Genomic DNA, 19,944 nt, shown 5'->3' with positions numbered 1-19,944 from the left:
ACCGATTCCATCTTGGTTATAATATGAAATTAAGCAGCTATAGTAGCAAGACTAGTCAGGAGAGAAAAACCATAAAGAAAAGCCTCAATGTCCATAATCCTGACTGAGACAAGAAAGAGCCTGAAATCAGACATGGTATAACAACTAACTAAACTGTCAAGTATTAGGAGTACCTTAGGCTTTTTTCTCCGCTTGAGGTAGCTAACAAATGAATTTGACAAGAAAGAAAAAAAAATGTGCAGAAAAAAAAGTTGATCAGCAGGAAGGAGGGTAATTTTGTTTTGTGCGCTTTTGTGCTTTTTATCCCAAAGAACACACGTGAAGCACACCGACTTTCTTGGCTCCATTAGTGCATTACAATGTCTCAAAAGCAGTCAGAAGATGATATTAAAGGTAGGTGAAATCTGTTTTCCTCTGTCCCAACCCTGGGTGAATGAGAGATCATTCAATATTCAACGGCATGACTCCGGCCTTCACAGCTTCAGTACCAAAACTGGATTGAGACTTTCAAATACAGATCCAAAGTCCAAAAATACACGGGTGAACCCAGATCGGGAGAGGGGATAAAAAAAAAAAAGACCAACCTTGCCTCAAGTTTAGGCTGCCCAGTCAGGGTCTTCAAAAACCCCTAGAAAATTCCAGTCAGGGAGGAAAAGGAAGGGACTGCCTGTCAGTGGCAGGGCTGGGAGCATGACGAGCTGTTTGAGATGTGCCTTTCCCTGGCCAGAAGCCTTGCTATGGTGAGAATCTGGAAAGGGGAGGTTGTCCCTTCCAAAAACAAAAGAATAAAGAGCAGCAGTAGTGCAACAGCTGTGGCTGGAGGTGTTACATCAATACCCTTGTCAAAATAGGGAAAGGCACTTCCAGTTATTAACGGGGCTTGTAGAGGACACGGGTCATTACTTAGACATTACAGATGAAGTCTTCTGGGATTTACTCCTTATAGCATGAAGGTGACCACCGAGTTCTTCAGTGTCATCATTCTATTGCCCGAGAGGAGTCAAAATAGGATGGCACTTGTGGATTAGAAAAGCGTAAAAAAAACTGCCTTAGCCAACCCCTTAATTTCTCCGTTTGCCCGGTTTCATTTCCAGAAACATTGTGCTCTGACCTAGTGCCGCTGTAAGGTGTTTGCTGCAACGCAATAGTGCAAAGGCAATTTTCCTCCACAGTAACAGTTTCAGTAAGAGATGATCGGTCAGATGAAGAGATAAGACATTACACAGACGCTATCCCACTGCTCCTCCCTCTCCACATTTCCTTGTGATGAAGACAGAAGTGGGGCCTTTGATTCCAGAGCTGAGCCCACCAGGTGAGACCACATGGAGCTGTGAATCATTCAATGGGCTGCTGGTCAGGCTCAGGAAACGTCCAACCGATGGCTGCACTGCGACCCCAAAGCAGCGCAGGAGGCCAAGGAGAGACCTGCCCCTTTCCACTCAGCTGCAGATCCAAAGATGAGACCCCAAGAACTTCCACAGAGACCCACTGATCTCCACATCACCTCACCCTCGCCTTCTTCGCCAGCCAGATCTTCACCGACATGTCACTGGAGACAGGGGGAGACAGAGAGAGACAAAGACAGCTGTCAGTAAAACACCTCACCACGACACACAGGGGGCCCCGTCCACCTCCACTTCAGCCACCAGAAGGGAAACCTGCCACAACACGACTCACGACAAGCATCAGCAAAGAACTGACTTGACACTTTGCAAGTCAATGTCATTTTGTTACACATTCAAAATTTAACTACTGCAAGTCACATACCAAACCTCATGATGCTGTTCCAGTTAAAGGATTTGGGCATGCAGGATTACAAAAAGCTAATTTATATTTTTACTTTTAGTAATCTGTATAGAAAAACATCAAACCTAATCAGGGGCAGAGGGGAATTTGGCAGTTTGCAAACAAATAGTCCATATTACACACAAGGTAATCCTAGGCTGCAATTTAATTGATTCCTACACTTCTGTGGCTAAATAACTCTCCCAGGGAAAACATGAATATTTACTATAACGCTCACACTGCCAATTATTCCATCAGACTACCCCTTGTTTTCACTCACAAAAGTATTAAGCTCAAGGGTCACATACTAAAGCTGTCAACCCAGGAGACCTTACACTTTTACCAGTAAGCGAGTTTATACTGCTAATAATCGAAACAGTTCTGAAATCAGTGTTGCACACCATGCAGGAGGTTCACCAAAAAACACCTGGGTGTTACCCAGCGGTCACTGGTTTAAACTGGGGCTGAGCTGGGTTGCTAGGGAAGATGGGGCTAGAGGAGAAAGGGAGGAGAGAGGAAAAGTAAAAGGAGAATAACGAGCAGAGAGAAAGAGAGAAAGAGACGGACTGTACCGGAGGAGGGCGGTAGAATAGCAGGAGGTGGTTAGCAGAGGCTCAGGGCAGGCTAGTGGCCCGACCCTTGATGGCCAGGACGCGGCGAGGCAGGCAGGGCGTGAGGCCTGGAACATAATTCCACAGCTTCACCCGGCAGTCACTGCGGCACCGGCCAAGCAGGTGAGACAGAAAGGGGGGGTGGCGGGATGCGGGGAAGAGAAGACAGACGTGTTAGTGGAGACCCAGAGGATCGAAACGGCCTCCTCACGCGCACATGGAGCGAGCCCGCAGCAGAAACGGAAGAAGGCACGAGCGCGCAGACGCGGCAGCCTGAGGTGACAACGCCACACTACTACTGCCGTTTATCATTCTCCTCCACCAGACTTGTGGCAACAATGGGTGCCGATAAACACTCAAATGTCTGTAGCGAAAGACGACACAACACCCCAAGAAGGGAATCAATCAGCTGTGCACCATGTGCTGAAAGCTAGCATGTGTGCTGGTGACTTTCTAATAGTTATTAATAAAAAATAATCTGCACTTCTGTACTCTTAATGTTAAAGGATCCTCAAGCGCAGATCAGGTGCAGAAAAACTTGCTTCATCTGTTGAATTAAGGGGGGAGGGATATGTAGGACACAATGCATCAATCCAGAGCAGAATCTATTCAGGACACTGGGATTAGGGAACGTTAATGACCAAGTATTCAGGACCACAGTTTGGCATCTCATCTAAAAGAAAAGCACCTTCAGTAGCTCAGTACCCCTGATCACCATACTGGGGAGTTGGTTTGCCACTCCCAATTTAGGGTCACCTACTGGTTCCACATCTGCACTTACAGCAGTTAACTGGTTTTCCTGAGGAGTCGCCCATCCTAGTACTGCCCAGATCCTTGCCTAGCTTCTGAGATGAGACCATGCAGTGGCAATACTGCAGTCTTTTTATCTAATCTCCTGGATAGATGTTGTCAATGCCCTCTAGTGCAAATTTTCAAAAAAACACGTCCCTGGGGTGCCATTTGTAAGTGTAATAAATTTGATTGTACTGCAGTGCAGTTTTCAAAATGCATGTTTTCAGACAGGACAACTTCAGAAGAACCTTGTAACCTATACATCCATACTGATAAAGGAATTTTCTCTGGGTGAGACACCTGTGTTATCTATTTCACAGTATTACTTGTCCCCTGTCTGATATACAGAGAGTTTAAACATTTGAACACAATCCAGGAGCTAAATTCTTAAAAAAGTATTTCCTACACTGTCGGTTTTCTACCGAACCAAAGTCTCAGTGCAACTGGAGAATTCTAGCTTGAAGAATCAGAGGGATTGACTTCGATTAATGTTCAACTATCTACCCGTTTCCTCCTCCCACGGATTTTGTACAACAATGGAGTCCAGAGCAAGTCTTTGTGATGTACAGAGAGCGACAGTTCTTATGAGCTTCATTGGGATTCACTGAGCTGCAGTAATGTCGCCATGTTCCACCTCAAACCCTGTAGCCAGAAACCTGCCTGCATCAATTAGCTTTGTGCAGTACGTTGCTCTTCCAGCCCATCCCAAAGGAGCAAATCTGGCTCTGACTTCAGTGCTCTTTTTAGGTGGCAGAGTGTCTAACCCATTAAATCTCTGCATGTAAAATTCCCCTTCTCATTAGCTAGGGCTATTATCTGTGTCCCTGCTGTCCTCCCTGTTTCTTTCTTGATCGGTTTCAGTACTGACACTCAGTTATGATCTTTAATCTGGGGCCACTCTACAGCCATGTCATTCAGTCCATGTATCCCACCTTTTTTCTCAATCTTTTCTCTCCTGTTTCTCAGCAACTCACTCTCTCTCCCTACCCCCTCTATCTCCCTCTTCCCGATTGTGTTTTCCTATACGCTATACCACCCATGCATGCTTGTTTGTCTCCCTCTCTCCCACACGCATAGTACCTGGATGCAGTGAAGATCTGTTTGGAGTTGGTGCAGATGGCGTTGATGGGGCTGTCGTGACCTTTGATCTCTCCGATGGGGGTGAAGTTGTCCACATTCCAGACCTTGAGCATGCCTCCTCTGCAGCCACTGAGCAGCATGGGCTTCCCAGGCACATAGGCCAGGGCACATACCCAGTCTTTGTGGGCATTGGGGATTTGCTGGGAAAAGGAAGACAACAATCAACAGCACATTAGCTCAAAACCAGGGCACTGACATTATTCTGCAAAACTCCCATTAGGGGAAAGAAAAATAAATCCTCAGCTTCAGTGCTTCAGGTCTTCCAGTATGCATCCCATCTAAGCCCTTTAATGAAGTAATCATTTGAATTATACAAGTCAACCCATTAAATATGAAAGCCATTGGACTACAGTCTTTGAGAAGATTTTCAATTAGGGAATCAAGCCAAGGAATGTTATGTTAAAAGCATACCATGCATTAGAACAACCTCATCTGTAGCATTATGTTCAATTCAGGGTCACCATATTACAAAAAAGGGCATTTGCCTTAAAAGAATACCGTACACAGGCAAATTAAAGAAAATGAATTTCTTTAGGTCTTGAAGGAGACTATAAGGAGATGTACAAGTAATTAAAAATCCTTCTTCTGGATCTCTTCGTAAAGAGGGAACTACTGCATATACAGTATGCTAGTGAAACTACAAGGGTCTGCGTTCAGAAATGAAAAGGAGACATTGGGAGACATGGTGGGTGTCTGGAAGATACTGCTAGTCATGCTTTTAAGCAGTGATCCCTACGACTCTTGCAAGAAACAGCCAGATGAGCTTCTCAAATCAATAAGCTACTGGCAGGCAAACAAGCAAGGTGTGCCAAATGAGCTCTGTTACTTTGCACATTGCAGAGGTATACTAAAATTGAAAGGTTACCAGCCTCAGTATTCCCTGGGGTAAGCCTTATCCACACAAAAAAACAATCCTCCCAGACTTCCTTTGTGTTGCAACACACAGATCACCAAGAGACAGGAGCAGTGAGAGATGCCTCTTTACAAAGAGGAGAGACCTTTACGAAGCACTGACATACTTGCCACCTTGGAGAAGTAACCAGTCACGTTCTACATAAATGCTTTTTCAGGCTTGTCAGTTCATTACAAAATAACAGGTCTCTACTGTGTACGTAATGGGGCTCTCAGAACACAATGAGGCTGCAGCACAGTCATCACTCTCCTCCTCTTCCAAGAGCCTTTCATTCTTTCAAAGGTTACTCAGGAGTTCAGAGGTGGAAATTTTAACAGTGCTCACTGTGTCCAATCAGACCTAATTCCTCAAGGGCAAGAAAGGCACTCCAATTCCCAACAGGAATACCAGGTATAAATGTGGCATAGCTGCTCTTGCTTGGGCAATTGGAGTGAAACCACTGGGATGGGGGTTCAAATCCATAGTTTTGAGTGCAAAGTCAATATACTGTAAGTGGAAGGGCAGGCAACAGGTGCAAAAGGTCAAGGTTAAAAAACATCAAACCCTTGCTTTTCTCATTATTAGCCGCCTTCTGAGAAACAAAGGGGAAGTGCAACTCTAGTTTTTAATTTCAGGGTTAGAAAGAATCAGCATTGATGAGTGAATTTCAAACCACAATAAAAGAAAAATGTAACTTGTAAAACCACACATTTACATGACAAAACAGACAGTTTCCCCATATTCTGCAATTCAGAACAAGGCAACAAATCTTCAGGTGACGTGTTACAGCCTTATTATATTGTAAACAAGTTGGCTTGTGAGGACATCTCTTTTAATCCAATAGAGACATTACTCTCAACTTTGAGACGGTTTTGCTGACAAATACTTCTTGTCAACTCTACATGCAGATCACATTGGATCATTTCTGCAGTGAAATGTCTGCTGCACAACCTGTACTTATTCGCTCGTACATTCTAACACATTAGTTTTTACAGTAACTAGTGAGCAGGAAGGGTTCACTTCAAGTCACAATTTGCATGATTGCAGTACTTTCAGAAAACTCATGATTTTGTGCTTAATTTGAAATTTTTAAAATGTTCTATACCGTCAATTAATTTATTTTGTTATCGAGATTTAATAACTGGTCTGAGAAATTGGAACTGCAGTTCCCCTTTAAGTACAGTATGATGGTACAGGTGAGTGACTATTCTGCAGTGTAAGTGCAAGAAAGAGCTCACTATCGGTATCCAGTGCATTAATGCACCGGTGCGTTTCCAATTATTTTGTGTTTTTCCATTTAGGACAAGCTCAGACCAGGCCCAGCAGGGGCTATGCTGTACAAATCTGGCCCTGGGTGCATGGGCATGAATGATTACTGCCCTGGCTGGCCTCATGTCATTCATACCAGGCTCCTTCACACAGCTCAAATGCCCAGGGGGCACAGCTAATGCAGGGGCCCCCAGCACGTGCCAAGTCTCGAAATCCATCAGCTCAAGACACCAGCAAATTAACTATCAAAAACCACCTCCCAGTCTCCTTCCCGATTTTCTGCCTCACATTTGTCAGAGAAATGCAAAGCTTACACACGAATGTACTGTATAGACATACACCTTAAAGTGACCTCGTCTTCTCAAAAAATACTTCAATGTCCCCATTTGCATTCTGCCACCCACTGAGTTGATAAGATCATGGGTCATGAAGTCATGCCATACACGCCCCCGTGTCTAGTTAATCTTTTCAGAAAGCCTTCAGTCCTCCTAAGTGTGAAAGGTGACCACTTCTTGTGAGCAATCTGGAGCATTTTCTCCTATACAGGGCAATAATATAGCTCAGACAATCCTACCGTATATTAGAGCCGTTAAATAAGTCTCTTCCCAGCATATTACCTCTGCCCCCTCCAAATGGGAGACAGATACTAATAAAATGTTGACATTCTCACTTATGGTCTGATGTGAAACTGTAACAGTACTTCAACTCTCCTTATCATCGTGAATTCAGAGCACCTTAAAAGGTGGAAAAAGAACTGCAGGTTATCATCAAGAGGATCATCCTGTTGCCATTAATGGTGATTATTTTTTCACTGTTATTTTTAAGCTTTTGCTCACAGTTAAATATTTTGAAATAACATTAATATGTGATGATAATGTTAACTATAAAGAAATACTGAAACATTTAAACTATTTAAAAAAATAACGGTGTTATGTATGTCCCAGGTCTGAAAAGCTTGGGTGTGAAATAGAATCTACAAGAATATGAAACATTCGCAGCCCAGTCCAACTCCATCTTTCCAACAGGATTGGTTGTGACAAGGAGCAATGCAGTGTGGGACTGAGCTGTATGTTTCAAGAGTTTTTTCCACTTTACAAAAGAAATATTTTTTGGGGTGCCCAGTGACACAGTGGTTAGGATTTCAGGCTCATAGCAATGTGGGGCCCTGGGGCTTCAATTTCTGGGCTCTATCTGCATGGAGTTTGTATGTTCTCCCCAAGTTTGTGTGGGTTTCCTTCCACAGTCCAAAGACATACATGTAAATGAATTGGCTTCAGGAAAACTTGGCCCTGGTGTGAGTGTGTGCATGTCTGCCCTGTGATGGACTGGCGTCCCGCGCAGCGTATATCCTGCCTTGTGCCTGCTGCTTGCTGGGATCGGCTCCAGCTCCCCCATGACCCAGTCCTGAATAAAATGTTTAGAAAAATGGATGGATGGATATGATTTAGCCTCGGGGAAGTGGAAGAAGTGCGTCTTATGTTCCTTAACTCAATCACACAATGCCTACCATTGTGAGAGTCTCCCAATTTAACTCAGAATATTAATCAGCTAACTGAAATATCATACCTAGACATGAGGAATTGTAAAAATACAAAAAGCAATCCGCAGCATCAATAACTGTACAATTTCAATGAGCATCGAGTTAGAAATTGGCCTGGATTTTCAGGGGAGTGAATTAAACTGATAAGAACCCAGAGTTATGAGCTATCAACTACAAATCGAAATTAATGTCGTCTGTCCATCAAACTGCTTCTCATTATTAAATATCATCAACACAGCAAATTCTTTTTCTGAACAATACAGCATTCACTCTGCAACCTGCTTAACAAGTCCCAACTTGCACCGGTCTGATTTGCAAAAGAATGACCCTTCCAGCTTTCATATGGCACTTTTTCCACTAATTCTGCAGAACTGATTTCTTCCGCTGTAAAATCAGCCCCTGGTCTTCTGAATGACTAGCAGACACCCCTTGTGATCATTGAGTGATTGCTTGCTCTCTTCTTGATGAACATCACAATGTGTGAAGCAGACACTCGGGTTCTTATAAGCCCAGTGTTTGCCGGCAGAATGCTCATCCACAAAGGCACAGCAGTTGCATTTTAGCTGAAAAAGGCAATTAATGGCAAAATGTCAGAAATCATTTGAGGGCTGGTGCAAGCTCTATCGACAGCACCAGACTGTGCTTATTATTTATCCTTTTCTTCCTTCAAACAGCTCAGAAGACGAAAAATCAAATTAGCTGTCTGAGTCATTTCATATCCCCAGGCGCCATGGCAAATGAAACAGTGCAGAGAGCTGTTTATTGTTTTTATATTAAAATATATAATGTGCCTGTTCATTCAGGTACATAAACTAAAAAGAAACATCCTTCAGAATATTGTACTGTGGCTTTCTCTTAAGTTTAGTTTTGCATTCCTTGTGCTCTGGACCTGGAATGTGTTAAGGCAGTAGCATACAGTGAAATCAGAGCTGTGATATAAAAGCTGCTGTATAGAGACTGCAGTCCTATCAGCTCAGTGAGAGCTACAGCATAGGCACTGTGGTACCATTAGCTCGGTGCTGTACTGTGGGGGCTCAGTGGGAGCTATAGGCACCGCAGTTCTGTCAGCTCAGTAGGAACTATAGGCGCTGCAGTCCCATTAGCTCAGTGCTGTGGGAGAAATAGATACAATCCATATCATACCTAGACATATATAGATATAGACACAGCAATTACATCAGCTCAGTAAAAGCTATAGGCAGATTGGTCCTGTGAGGCAATGAAATTCTGCGAGTTCTGTACTGTGCTGTACTGTACACTGTTTCCCATTATATACTGTAGTTAAGTAATGTTATTTCACTACAGTGTTTGCAGCACATAACCCTGCTGCAAATGAAGTCTTTTTGACACTTCCAGGACAGCGGGAAGCAACAAGGGAGGAACAGGCATAAGAAAAAGCACAAAGGCGGGGCACTGTGTGGACATGGCTGACCGCGCAGTCAGTGATCGGTACATCCACTATACCTGGATGAGCTCCTGCTGCTCGAGGTCCCACTTCTTGATGCCGTTGTCTCTGGAGCCACTGAACAGGATGTCCCCGTTGATGGCCAGACATTCGATGCCATCATAGTGCGGCGGCTCAAAGTTATGGGCTGGACCCACATTTCCCACCGTACCTTCAGCAACGTCAAACACCTGCAGCGCACAGGAAGCACCACTGACAAATATCAGCACCCATTTTCTTACATCACCTTACTGGAACATCTTCCTGTGACATCAGGCAGGGTGAATGAGAAGATGCTCATTTAAGAGGAGAGGCATCACTGAAAAATTAGGACCGTTGAATAAGCCATGGTTATTAAATACATGACTGAATAGCCTTGTTTCAGATACAGGGCAGCCGTACGTACAACTGCATGTTCACCTGCAGTTGTAAATATAAAAATGTAAAGATCTAAACTGAGATAATTGACGAGTTACAGTGTAGCCCAAGTGATAACAATTAGCAAAACATTTACAAACTTCACGCTCTTGCACACAGATGAGAAACAAGCAGAGAAAACGGCACAGAAGCAGGTGCCCTGCACTCTGACTGAGGCCTGGGGTGACGGCAGCGCTGTACCTTGACGTAGTGGTCCTTGGAGCCAGTGATGACCTGGTCCCTACAGCCACTGGACTGACCCACAGTGAGGCACATCACCGAGCCGATGTGACCAGTCAGCTTCCCGATGGCCTGCATCCTAAAACGTGGACCGCAGAGTGTGTTAATCCAGCCCCCACTGCGAGGACAACCCTGGGCACGCAGCAGGTCATTCCAAACCCCGATACAGAGGAAACAGAAGGACCCTCAAATAAAAAGAGGACTTTCACACAGAGACCTGAATTCAAACAGACTTCACTTCCCGAGGACCTGGCGTCTTTACTCTTTAAATCGGGGGTTTCAAACTTTGTGTCTGTTGGGTTTTCTTCCAAACTGAGATGTGAATTAAAACCATTAATAAAAATAATAATAATCTCTTACTCTTAAATAGCACTCGTCTGGTTTTCAGTCACATCTTAAGGATAGCACTTTTTCCTTTTACAGTATAGTGTCATCATCACTATACTGGGGCATTAGGACCCACATGGACTGCAGGGTGACCATATCCTACTGGCCCCACTAACACCTCTTCCAGCAGCAACCTTAGCTTTCCCAGGAGGTCTCCCATCCAAGATCAGACCTGCTGAGCTTCAGTGAGCTGTCAGCTGTGAGTTGCAGGGTGATAGAGCTGCTAGTTAATTATTACCCAATCATATATACAGAGTGTACCTTAAGGTCTTTTACAAACAACAGTCATCATTACTCAAAACTCTGATTACACAAATAGTACGGTTACTTAAAAAAACACCTCGGAGCAAAGTTACAATTATTGCACCAAGGCAGTTAATTAATTAGACCCAGAATGTAATGGAGCTCAGGCTGGAAAAAAAAGGTCCTCCCAGAACCGAGTCCAACACGCTCCCCTTAAATTATCAAATTAACGACCCAGACATATATATAAAAAAATCTCAACCACCCCATAATAAGTGACTTAACAGATGACTTTAGCTACAAAGGACTTTAAGTTACTACACAGTGACCTGCTGTGGCCCCAGTTTCCTGTCTCCTCCAAGTGACTAAGCACAGGGAGGCACAGCGACTTCCTCAGGGTGAGGAGGTAAGTTACAGTAAGCGGCAGGCACAGGAACGGTCTGGTAACAATCATTTATTATAAAAAAAACTGAGCCTTCCACGTCTACTTGATTTTCTTAGCCACCTCACAGAATTTTAATTTAATCTAATCAAAAAGCATCAGTAAACCACCTCAGGAGTTTTCTTCTTACTGACGGTAATGCATGAAGAATGTGTAATACGTGGCCAGCGATGACATCAGCTTTGGCACGAAGCGCCTGGCAGGTCTCATCGGGGCACGGTGAGGAAGCCGAGCCTGTGTGACTGGCGCGACAGGAGAGTGTGGGTAACAGTCGGGGAGCCCCCCCTCACCTGTTCAGATCCCAGGTCCTCACGGTGTTGCCAGCGGCGGCGTACAGCACCGAGCCAGAGGGGTTCAGAGAGATCTGGTTGATCTGGTACTCCCCTTGCGCTGTGGTGATGGTGCGGGTTGTGGTGGCGGCGCAGGCATCCCCCGAGATAACCTGACCGGAGGACCTGAGGGTTGGGGCAAAATAAGAGGGCCGGATCATGGCCAAAATGCCATCAACCTCCCATGCAGCACGTGGGTCAGATTCAGGAGAAAATGGACGGCTGCGGTTGCTACACACGTGCGCCTACTGATTTGCAGCATGCAACCGCAAAGTTTCCCTCTGAACTACGGGACATGTTCATCCCAGTGAACAATACTGTGTACAGCATGCTGGAATTTAAGCAGTCACTCCTTGAGGGATATCTCTGCAAGGGAATAAGGCGAGAGCAAAACCTTACGTGAGGGTGCGCACACACTTCGCGGAGTCACGGATGTCCCACACTTTGATGAAGGAGGTAGAGACGGTGAAGACCAAGCAGGAGCTGCTGCAGTATTTTACTGACACCACGTTGTTGGGGTGACCCTTCAGTGTGACAATCTCCTGCCCTGTCACCAGGTTCCACATCTTACACGTGCGGTCTATAGCGCACAGGGAGGAAAAAAAAAAAAAAAGAGATTGGAGAGAAGTCATTACTGAGCTCCATCGACAGTGCTGAAGCACGTTACAGACGTGTCCAGCAGGAGGTACTGTCGGCACACGCAGAAGAGAATTGTAATTCAGCTCCCCTCCTCATCCTAAACCAATAGGGCCGTCACTCATTCCTCAACACTGACTCGCTGGGAATGTCTGACCGTGGGAAATTGTCTGAATACCTGCACACAGAACCATTCCCTGTTGACCCAGACATTGTTCAGTGGTAAACAGAAAGGTAACGATCTGCAGTGAAGAAGCCAAAAGAGTAGTGTAACTGCTGCACTATAAGAATAGAGCTGCTCATGAGGGCTCTCGCTATTATGACACTTCCATTCTTACAGTGCAGTCTTTACACTCCTCTTGTGTCTGCTGTACTGTAGCCACTGAGGACAGAGGTACCTTTCACTTGATGCTTGGAGTGAGTCAATGTGTTCAAGCAGGGGTTCCATTTCCTTTCAGAAATTCTATAGTGCCAAGTGGCTGAATAAAGGACAAATTGGAGGCGTCCATTTACACTGGCTCGCTCTCTGCATGTGTGGATGTGGGGCTCGAAGCTGTGTACACACGCCAGCTGGCAGTTCCAAATCGGGTAGGTAAATATAAACAACGGAATTGGAAACAATTGTTAAAAAAAAGAAATTGCCATGGTCGCAGTCTTGTTTTTCTCCTCCCAAACTGACAGCAGACAGGCCCGAAAAGCAGAACACTAAACGAAAAAAGGTCTCTTCAGGAGCTGTTAGTGACCTTTCAGTTTTAATCAGTCTTCACGTTCTCTCTGTGGGGAATGATTCAGTCAGTGCTCGTTCAGGCTGCAAACCCAGCGCTGCTCAAGACCAAGTTAATAAAATGTCACAACCCCATCCCCGGTGACCAGGACTGCGGTATATTGCTTGATCAAGCACTGAAGGCAGAAGGTCACCTTTCATATATCCATCTCCACTTGACTTCAATTTATTCCAGACTTATTTATAGCAGGAGCCACAAAAGGGGAAGAAAACCCACCTCAAAAGGTAGCTAAGATGGGGAGAGCTTGCAAGGTTTTTGGTCAAAAGGATGGAAATATGATGTTCTGCTGTGTCTCTGGATCGTTTTAACTTATTCATCCTCTTCTTCTCCTCTCAGTGAAGTTCTCCCCTTTTTCCCGCTACTAATAAGAGCTTCTTCAGAATATTGGTAAAATATTGGCCACGATACTGCAACAATAACATTGCTGTTCTAGAATCAGTCCAGAAAAGAGCAGCCAGATAAGATCTGCAGCGTAAGTGAATGTTCTACATGGAACAGAATGGAATCGTTTTAGTCTTGAACAGAGAAGAGTGCACAGGGTCCTCTTCCAATTATCAACAGTGCCTTTGGGGATTGTGAAAGTCAAGCCGGCAGACTTCTTCAGACTCAGCAGTGCACACAGGTGGAAACTATGTGAAAGTTCTCAGAACAACTACTTAGAACAGGAGGCATTTCTTCTACAAAAGATTGTGGGCTTAAACCAGCCATGTTGTAGAAGCCAATACCCTGGCTTCTCTAAAGACAGGTCTGGATGAGACTCTTGGATCAGTTCTCTACTAACAGACAAACAGGCTTGATGGGCCAAATGGTCTCCTCTCATATTCTTCTCAACCATTTCGAACTTCGTCTTTTCTCTCAAGTGATACATTTTCCAACTGCTCTTAAAGAGGCTCAAACCGAGATGCCCCTCAAGCTGTTCATTTTATTATTTTCTATGAGCATTTTTTATTGTTTACTGCTAATAGACATTTATTTCATCAGTGCATATTTTTTCTTGCTAGTTTGGCCATTCAAACTTTTGACTAATCATATACGAGCTTGCAGAATGTGTTTAAGATTAGATTTTGCCAACCTAATTAAAAATATAAATTAAAGGTACAAACATCACATATGCTGATAAAAATGTAATATTTATGAAATCCTTTTATAATCACAGAGTCCTGTTTTAATAAAATAACTACCTCAAAACATAGTCGAACTGAAAGGTTTGCCAAAAAACGCTTTCATCCATATGGCATAAATTTCATATCAGTAAAGGCTCAAGCCTGAGCACAGCTTGAGCTTCACGATCCCAGGCTCGAGCCTGGGTCACTAGCCAGCTGTGACAGGATTTCCTAAGCAGTGGTGTACAATTGAGCACCTCCGAGGGCAAGGTGAAATTAGTCAGCCAGGGTCTCGGCTCTGAATTCCCCCTATACTTGCAAGCTTACAGCATGATCGCTGAGGGACACTCCTCTCCTCCTATCAGCACTGATCCTGAGGTACTGCAATGTGGTAAAAGACCATTGGCTTAAAGGTGGGCAGGACAGAGGAGTCTGCCTACACTGCCTCCTTTTCCCGTGTGCGGCTGCAAGATTTGTAGTCGTGACCAGAAATGTGAAAAACAGCTGGCTATTGCAATGGGTGGGTGTGCTACTCAAAAAATGTTTTTGGAAGAGCTAAATTTTTAAATTAAAAAAAATAAAATAACTCCAGACTTGTGCACAATTGTCTACAGCATGCTCTGCATAAGACCAACTTACCAGATGCTGTTGTGTAAGTGTCTGCTCTGTGCACAGTGTTGCATTTCTCTTATTTCAGTCTCTCGGTGCAGATGATTCAATTAAATATGTAAATCTCCATGGAGAAGGCTTTCTCGGTTAAGCAAATAATAATATACAATGGCCAAAGCTCTCACCGAACTGAAGAGTGAGGGGAGCAGCCATACTGTACCTTTGGATCCAGTGAAGAGGAGCTCGTCTGTGGCGTCCAGACACAGCACAGGTTTGGAGTGCCCTTCCGCCACAGAGACGCACTGCAGGGGTGCGGTTCTGCCTCCCTTCACCCCACCCACAGGGCTGATCACTCCCCTGTCAGAAATACACACAATCAATCGATAAGACCCCAGCATGGGTGTTCGCTCATCGCTAGCCTGTCTGCAGCTGTGCCAATGGAACAAGGTTGTGTCCACATCCCATTGAAGAGTCAGCCCATCTTCACTACTGGCGTAACTTGGTTAAACACCAGGGCTCACATTTACATCTATAACAATGTACTGAAGGGCTCAAGAGAGTCAGATCTACGTACAAATAAGTGTTATAGTAATAAAGCACACTAGTCTAGCACAATAACAGCAAACTAAATCAAGAGCTATTGAGTGCTGCTTTGTTTCTATAGAATTTCATAAAGTACATAAACTGCTATTCTACAACAGTAACAATAATATCAATCTTAGTGACTGACGAATATCTCCATCGTTGACACTTTGTTCCAAAAGGGACACATTTAAAAACGGTTAAAATTTAACATTAAAAAAAATGGTACAAAAAATTATTCTGCTTATTTCTGGGACTAAGGAAGTAAGAGGAGTGTGTGGGGATAGGGAGTGTGTGTCCTACTTTTTAAAAACTGCAATAAATAAATATATAAACCAAAGTGCTGCAATTTTTCACAGCATAAAAGCTGCTGGAGAAGAGAATGAGGCTGACTGGCTGGCTGTTTTTTTCCCTGATAAATATTCAAACACAGGCACAGTCAGGCAGGCAGAGTTGTTCCACTTGACGAGATCCCTGTGCCGGGGTCTGCCTAATGGGAAGAGAGATCTTCCCAATTAAACACCAAAGAGCTTCAGTACCCAGCTCCCCAAAGGCACTTCAAACAGCCTCAGCAAAAAAATGTTGTGCAGGACTTGATGCTCAGAAGTGTCGGGTAAGGAGAATCTGTGACACACAGACGCAAGTGGGAAGATCGAAGATATTTACATATAATCCTTGATCTCAGACGCTGTATTTATAGACGACAAAAAAAATATCTTCCTCTGTGCAAAACTGCTGCCTGAGATTAGTTTTTTTCGGGGGGTTGTTTTATTAATGTTCTGTAATTTTGCCTTCAGGCTCTGACATAACACAATGTAAAACAAGTGTTTTTTTAAAGATTTTTTTTTCCTTTTTTCAAATTGCAAAGCTCGCCATGGGACACCAAAACAAAAGCTCAAAGCAAAACCTATTGCTCTTATTTTGCCGATCTCTCTGCGACTTTTGCCACCACCTCAGTCTGCTAAAAATAGCATACAAAGAAATTGAATGCTTGTGGAGAAATGCAGCCTACCATGTCTGACTCCTGTCCCTATGGCTCCCCCTGCTGGGGAACTGTACAAAGACAACTGAGAAGCTGGGAAAATGAACCACAGCTCTGATTCTAAAGGAAAGAAATTGTCATACTAGTCAGTACAGGACACATTCTATCAACTAAGACTGCTTGACATTGAAATGCTGTGTGTATGCTTTTTATTTAGAATATCAGATCTCCATGTGGTTTCGCCACACACTTTTCCCTAGGTATTATAACTCATTTTCCACCCCAGAAACAGCTGAAGGTTTTTTGCCTTCACTCTGAACAGTGGTTCCTCTGACAGAAGAGCATGCTGGGGGAACTCAACAGGGCCCAGGATGAAAGACAAAACTGGTCTTTCGGGGACGCCAGCCCTAGCTCTGAAACACTGACAATCGCCACGGATACTGCAGGGAACGGTCTGGGCTTGTGCAACAAGAGCCCCCTAAATGAGGACACAGGAAGGGTTAAGACAGGTGCAAGCTTTATCTTCCAAAGCATTCCAATATGCACAGGATTTAAAACTGTAAGTAAAAACTAAAATGGCTGTTCTGTCACAATTAAATGGATAAACCTTGAACATTTAAGGAGATAACTTACAAGCACACAATGTTAATTATCTCCAGCATACAGAGACAAGAACAAACTTGTTGAACAATTTCATTATGGATACACTGTTTGCTATACTTCTTTTTTTTCTGTAATAGATCTCACAGTGGAAAGCACTCTTAAGGACACCCAAAGTGCATTCATGTTTGGAGGGAGGGCCGGCTTTTGGCACAGTGAGCTTCTTCATTGTTTGTGTGAGCGTGAAATCAGCAGATCAAATTCCATTACTGACCACAAATGTTACAGTAAACCAGTTAATATCTACTTACTAAACTAAATGTGTAGCAGTGAGGCACAGAAGACCATAACTTCTCTATTGACATCTTGACCATCTTGCTGTAATTTGTGCTTTGGCTTTCCTTGTCCTTAAAAACCAGTGTGTCTCCTGGCACTTGTTCCTTACCATTGTTCACTCTGCGGTCATGCCAATAATTTTTGCTCCAACTGCTCTTACCAAAGACAAGCTATTATTGGTATGGACATTCCTTAGGTTAATGCAAAATCAATCACAAGGCAAAAAAAATTCAATGCCCAGTCTATGGAGGGATACAATAAACCAGTCAGAACATCTGAACACCACAGGAAAGGAAACCTAAAGTATTTAATACACTAACAAGGGAAACAGAGAACTTAACAGAGAGTTTAAATGTAGCAGAAGAATGACTTTATTTAGCGTTCCGCAAGCCCCACAGGAATCTGACTTACCCGCAGCAGGTGTGCTCCTGTACTGTCAAAATACAACCATAGAACATGGACTGTTCACACCACAGTCCGCAGATCGGCACCATGGCTTTGTGGAGACTCAGATACAACACCCCCAAGCTCCCCAAAACAATATGGAGGAAAGCTACATGCAAGTAAGCCAAACCGGAAAAAAAAATCACATCAGCCAAACCCAGAACAGCACAGACTATAGATAAAGCTTTGTAAAGACACACAGAGCTAAAACAAGAGACAGTACAGAAAACAACGTCAACATGCAATATTTGTTCAGATCGCTATGGTGGTCCATGGCATTCCCAGGTGTGTGCGACTACGGGGCTCAGTCAAGATCTCCAGTGCCAACACACAGACTTGGCCTAAGGTGGTCTCCTAAATCTGGATGTGGAAAACTAAGAAAAAAACTGAGATGATTCAACTTTTACAGGGTTACAGGGACTACACTAAGCAACTTAAAGAAAAAAAAATTGGGAAGTGTTCTGAATGAACCTTATCATGCTGTTTTAAAGACCTTCATACAGACTGTGGTCTGCCCCATGGAAGGCAAAAATCGGAGGTGTTCCCAAGCCTGGTCGGTCTCAGACTGCTCTCCCACTGCATATCCCCACAGGTGGGTCTTTAGATTGTCACTTTATTCTGTCCTAAGAGTTAGGAGGGAAAACAGCGTGCTTTTTTCCCCAATTTTCCTTGGTGTTTTTTCCCAGGTGTACATTTCTGGAGTACTGGGATGACAGCACTGGCAGCAATTGAACGGGTTGGAAGGAGATGGGTATTAAGCAGGAGAGCGTCCTGGGTGATAGTTCAAGTGCTATATTTTTATTCTGTTGCAGAAATGAAGTCGCGTTCTGTTACCGCACTGCAGTGATTGCAAACCCTGCTGAGCAAGGACGGTAACTTTATAGACAATGCCTACCTACTTCACAACCCACGAAATGACTGATTGTGCAATTAAAAACCTGCTTTTTCAACAAAACACCAAAAAAGACTGTCTACTCTCTCATTTTGTCATGCTGGACAAAAGGTGAGGGATACTGCTCTGTTTATATCTTCCCTACTGAGGCTAATTAGAGGGAAAAAAGCCAATAAAAAACCTTTTCATTTCTTTCCTTAGAAGCAATCTTCAGATAATGAAATCAATGTGACACATATTAAAAAGTAAAAACCAAAACTGGAACAAATGTGTCCAAGTAATGTGAAAGGCTAGATGCACGAGCTCAATAATTTAGCTAACACTATTGCAATTCCATTAGATTGTGAAATATGAAGTACACAGAGGCATCTGGATTGAGCCTTACAGCTACAAGGAATATAACGGTATGACTATGATTTATAATTGTTGTTTTCTTCATTTATTATCGTCTGACCTTCTACATATAGAAAAATAAACTTTTTAATTGTAAAAAAAACAAAATTGTCTACGTTAACATTGTCATTGTTACCAGCTGAACAAAGGGAATCTTTCCAGTAAATACAAAAGGATTTTTTAGGCTGTAAAAAAAAGTGGTCTGAAGGTTTTCTGCAGTGATGAGGATGAATTAATTATTCTGAAAAACACCCCAATTAATGCGAGAGGCACATTAAAGCAGAAAGGAGAGCGATTCACATTATGCTTATGACATCTGGTGAAAATCTGATGCTACTGCATCAGTTACTGCATAAAGATTTTCTGCTTTATTTCTATATTTACCAGTTTGATCCTGTTCAGACTTTATAAGCTGCCAAATTTTGTTCCAGATTGCAGGGGTGTAGTGACGTGGCGGTCAGCACTATTGCCCCCTGAGAACTGGGGTGCATGCATTTGGGGTGCTCACCTGTCCTTTCTGTTATAGTGGGTTTTCCCTTTCCTCAACCCACATACAGTATTGCCTGCAGGGCAGCAATGTGGCACAGTGGTTAAGGTTCTGGACTGTTGAGTAGTAGGTTGTAGGTTTAAATCTCAGTCAAGATACTGCTGTTGTGCTCTTGACTAATGAAATTCACACAAAATAAATTAGTAAACTGTTGTAAGGTTGGGTATCCGTATCTGCATTAAACTGTTCAGGGCTCCAGACTGCGACTGAAATGTTTGCAAATGCGACAAAAAATAAGAATTTGCGACAATAATTTAAAATTTAGTCGCCATTAGCGACAGACCCCAAAACTCGTTATTTGTGTCGATATGTGGTCAAATTTCACCTAGTAATGAGGCGTTACTTAATTACATCTTTAGAGTGCACGCCTTTCCGTCCCTTCATCACAGCACACGGCAGTGACTTGGTTAAGAGGTATCAAGCTAAGAAGCCAAGCACTAGAACACAGGCAAGCGGTTCCACACGAATGCACTTTGAAAACAGACTTTGAACATTTTAGAGTTA

At 43.6% G+C, this 19,944-nt stretch overlaps 1 protein-coding gene across 1 annotated transcript in view; it reads right to left on the bottom strand.

Annotated features, from left to right (window-relative positions):
- Positions 1-1,434: 1,434 nt before the first annotated feature.
- Positions 1,435-19,944, bottom strand: part of kif21b (kinesin family member 21B) — a 64,351-nt gene continuing 45,841 nt past the window's right edge. Inside the window, exons 29-35 of the mRNA XM_088921402.1 lie at positions 14,885-15,021; positions 11,931-12,111; positions 11,493-11,657; positions 10,092-10,209; positions 9,494-9,664; positions 4,269-4,468; positions 1,435-1,549 (exon numbers count right to left, since the gene is read on the bottom strand). Coding sequence (XP_088777528.1) covers positions 1,501-1,549; positions 4,269-4,468; positions 9,494-9,664; positions 10,092-10,209; positions 11,493-11,657; positions 11,931-12,111; positions 14,885-15,021 — 1,021 coding nt within the window. The 3' untranslated portion in view covers positions 1,435-1,500. The remainder of the gene's footprint in view (positions 1,550-4,268; positions 4,469-9,493; positions 9,665-10,091; positions 10,210-11,492; positions 11,658-11,930; positions 12,112-14,884; positions 15,022-19,944) is intronic.

Source organism: Atractosteus spatula, chromosome 7 (genome assembly GCF_055471065.1).
Source record: "Atractosteus spatula isolate fAtrSpa1 chromosome 7, fAtrSpa1.hap1, whole genome shotgun sequence".
Classification (NCBI taxonomy): domain Eukaryota; kingdom Metazoa; phylum Chordata; class Actinopteri; order Semionotiformes; family Lepisosteidae; genus Atractosteus; species Atractosteus spatula.
The sequence above is the reverse complement of the archived record's forward strand: the minus strand, read 5'-3'. Positions and strand labels throughout refer to the sequence as shown.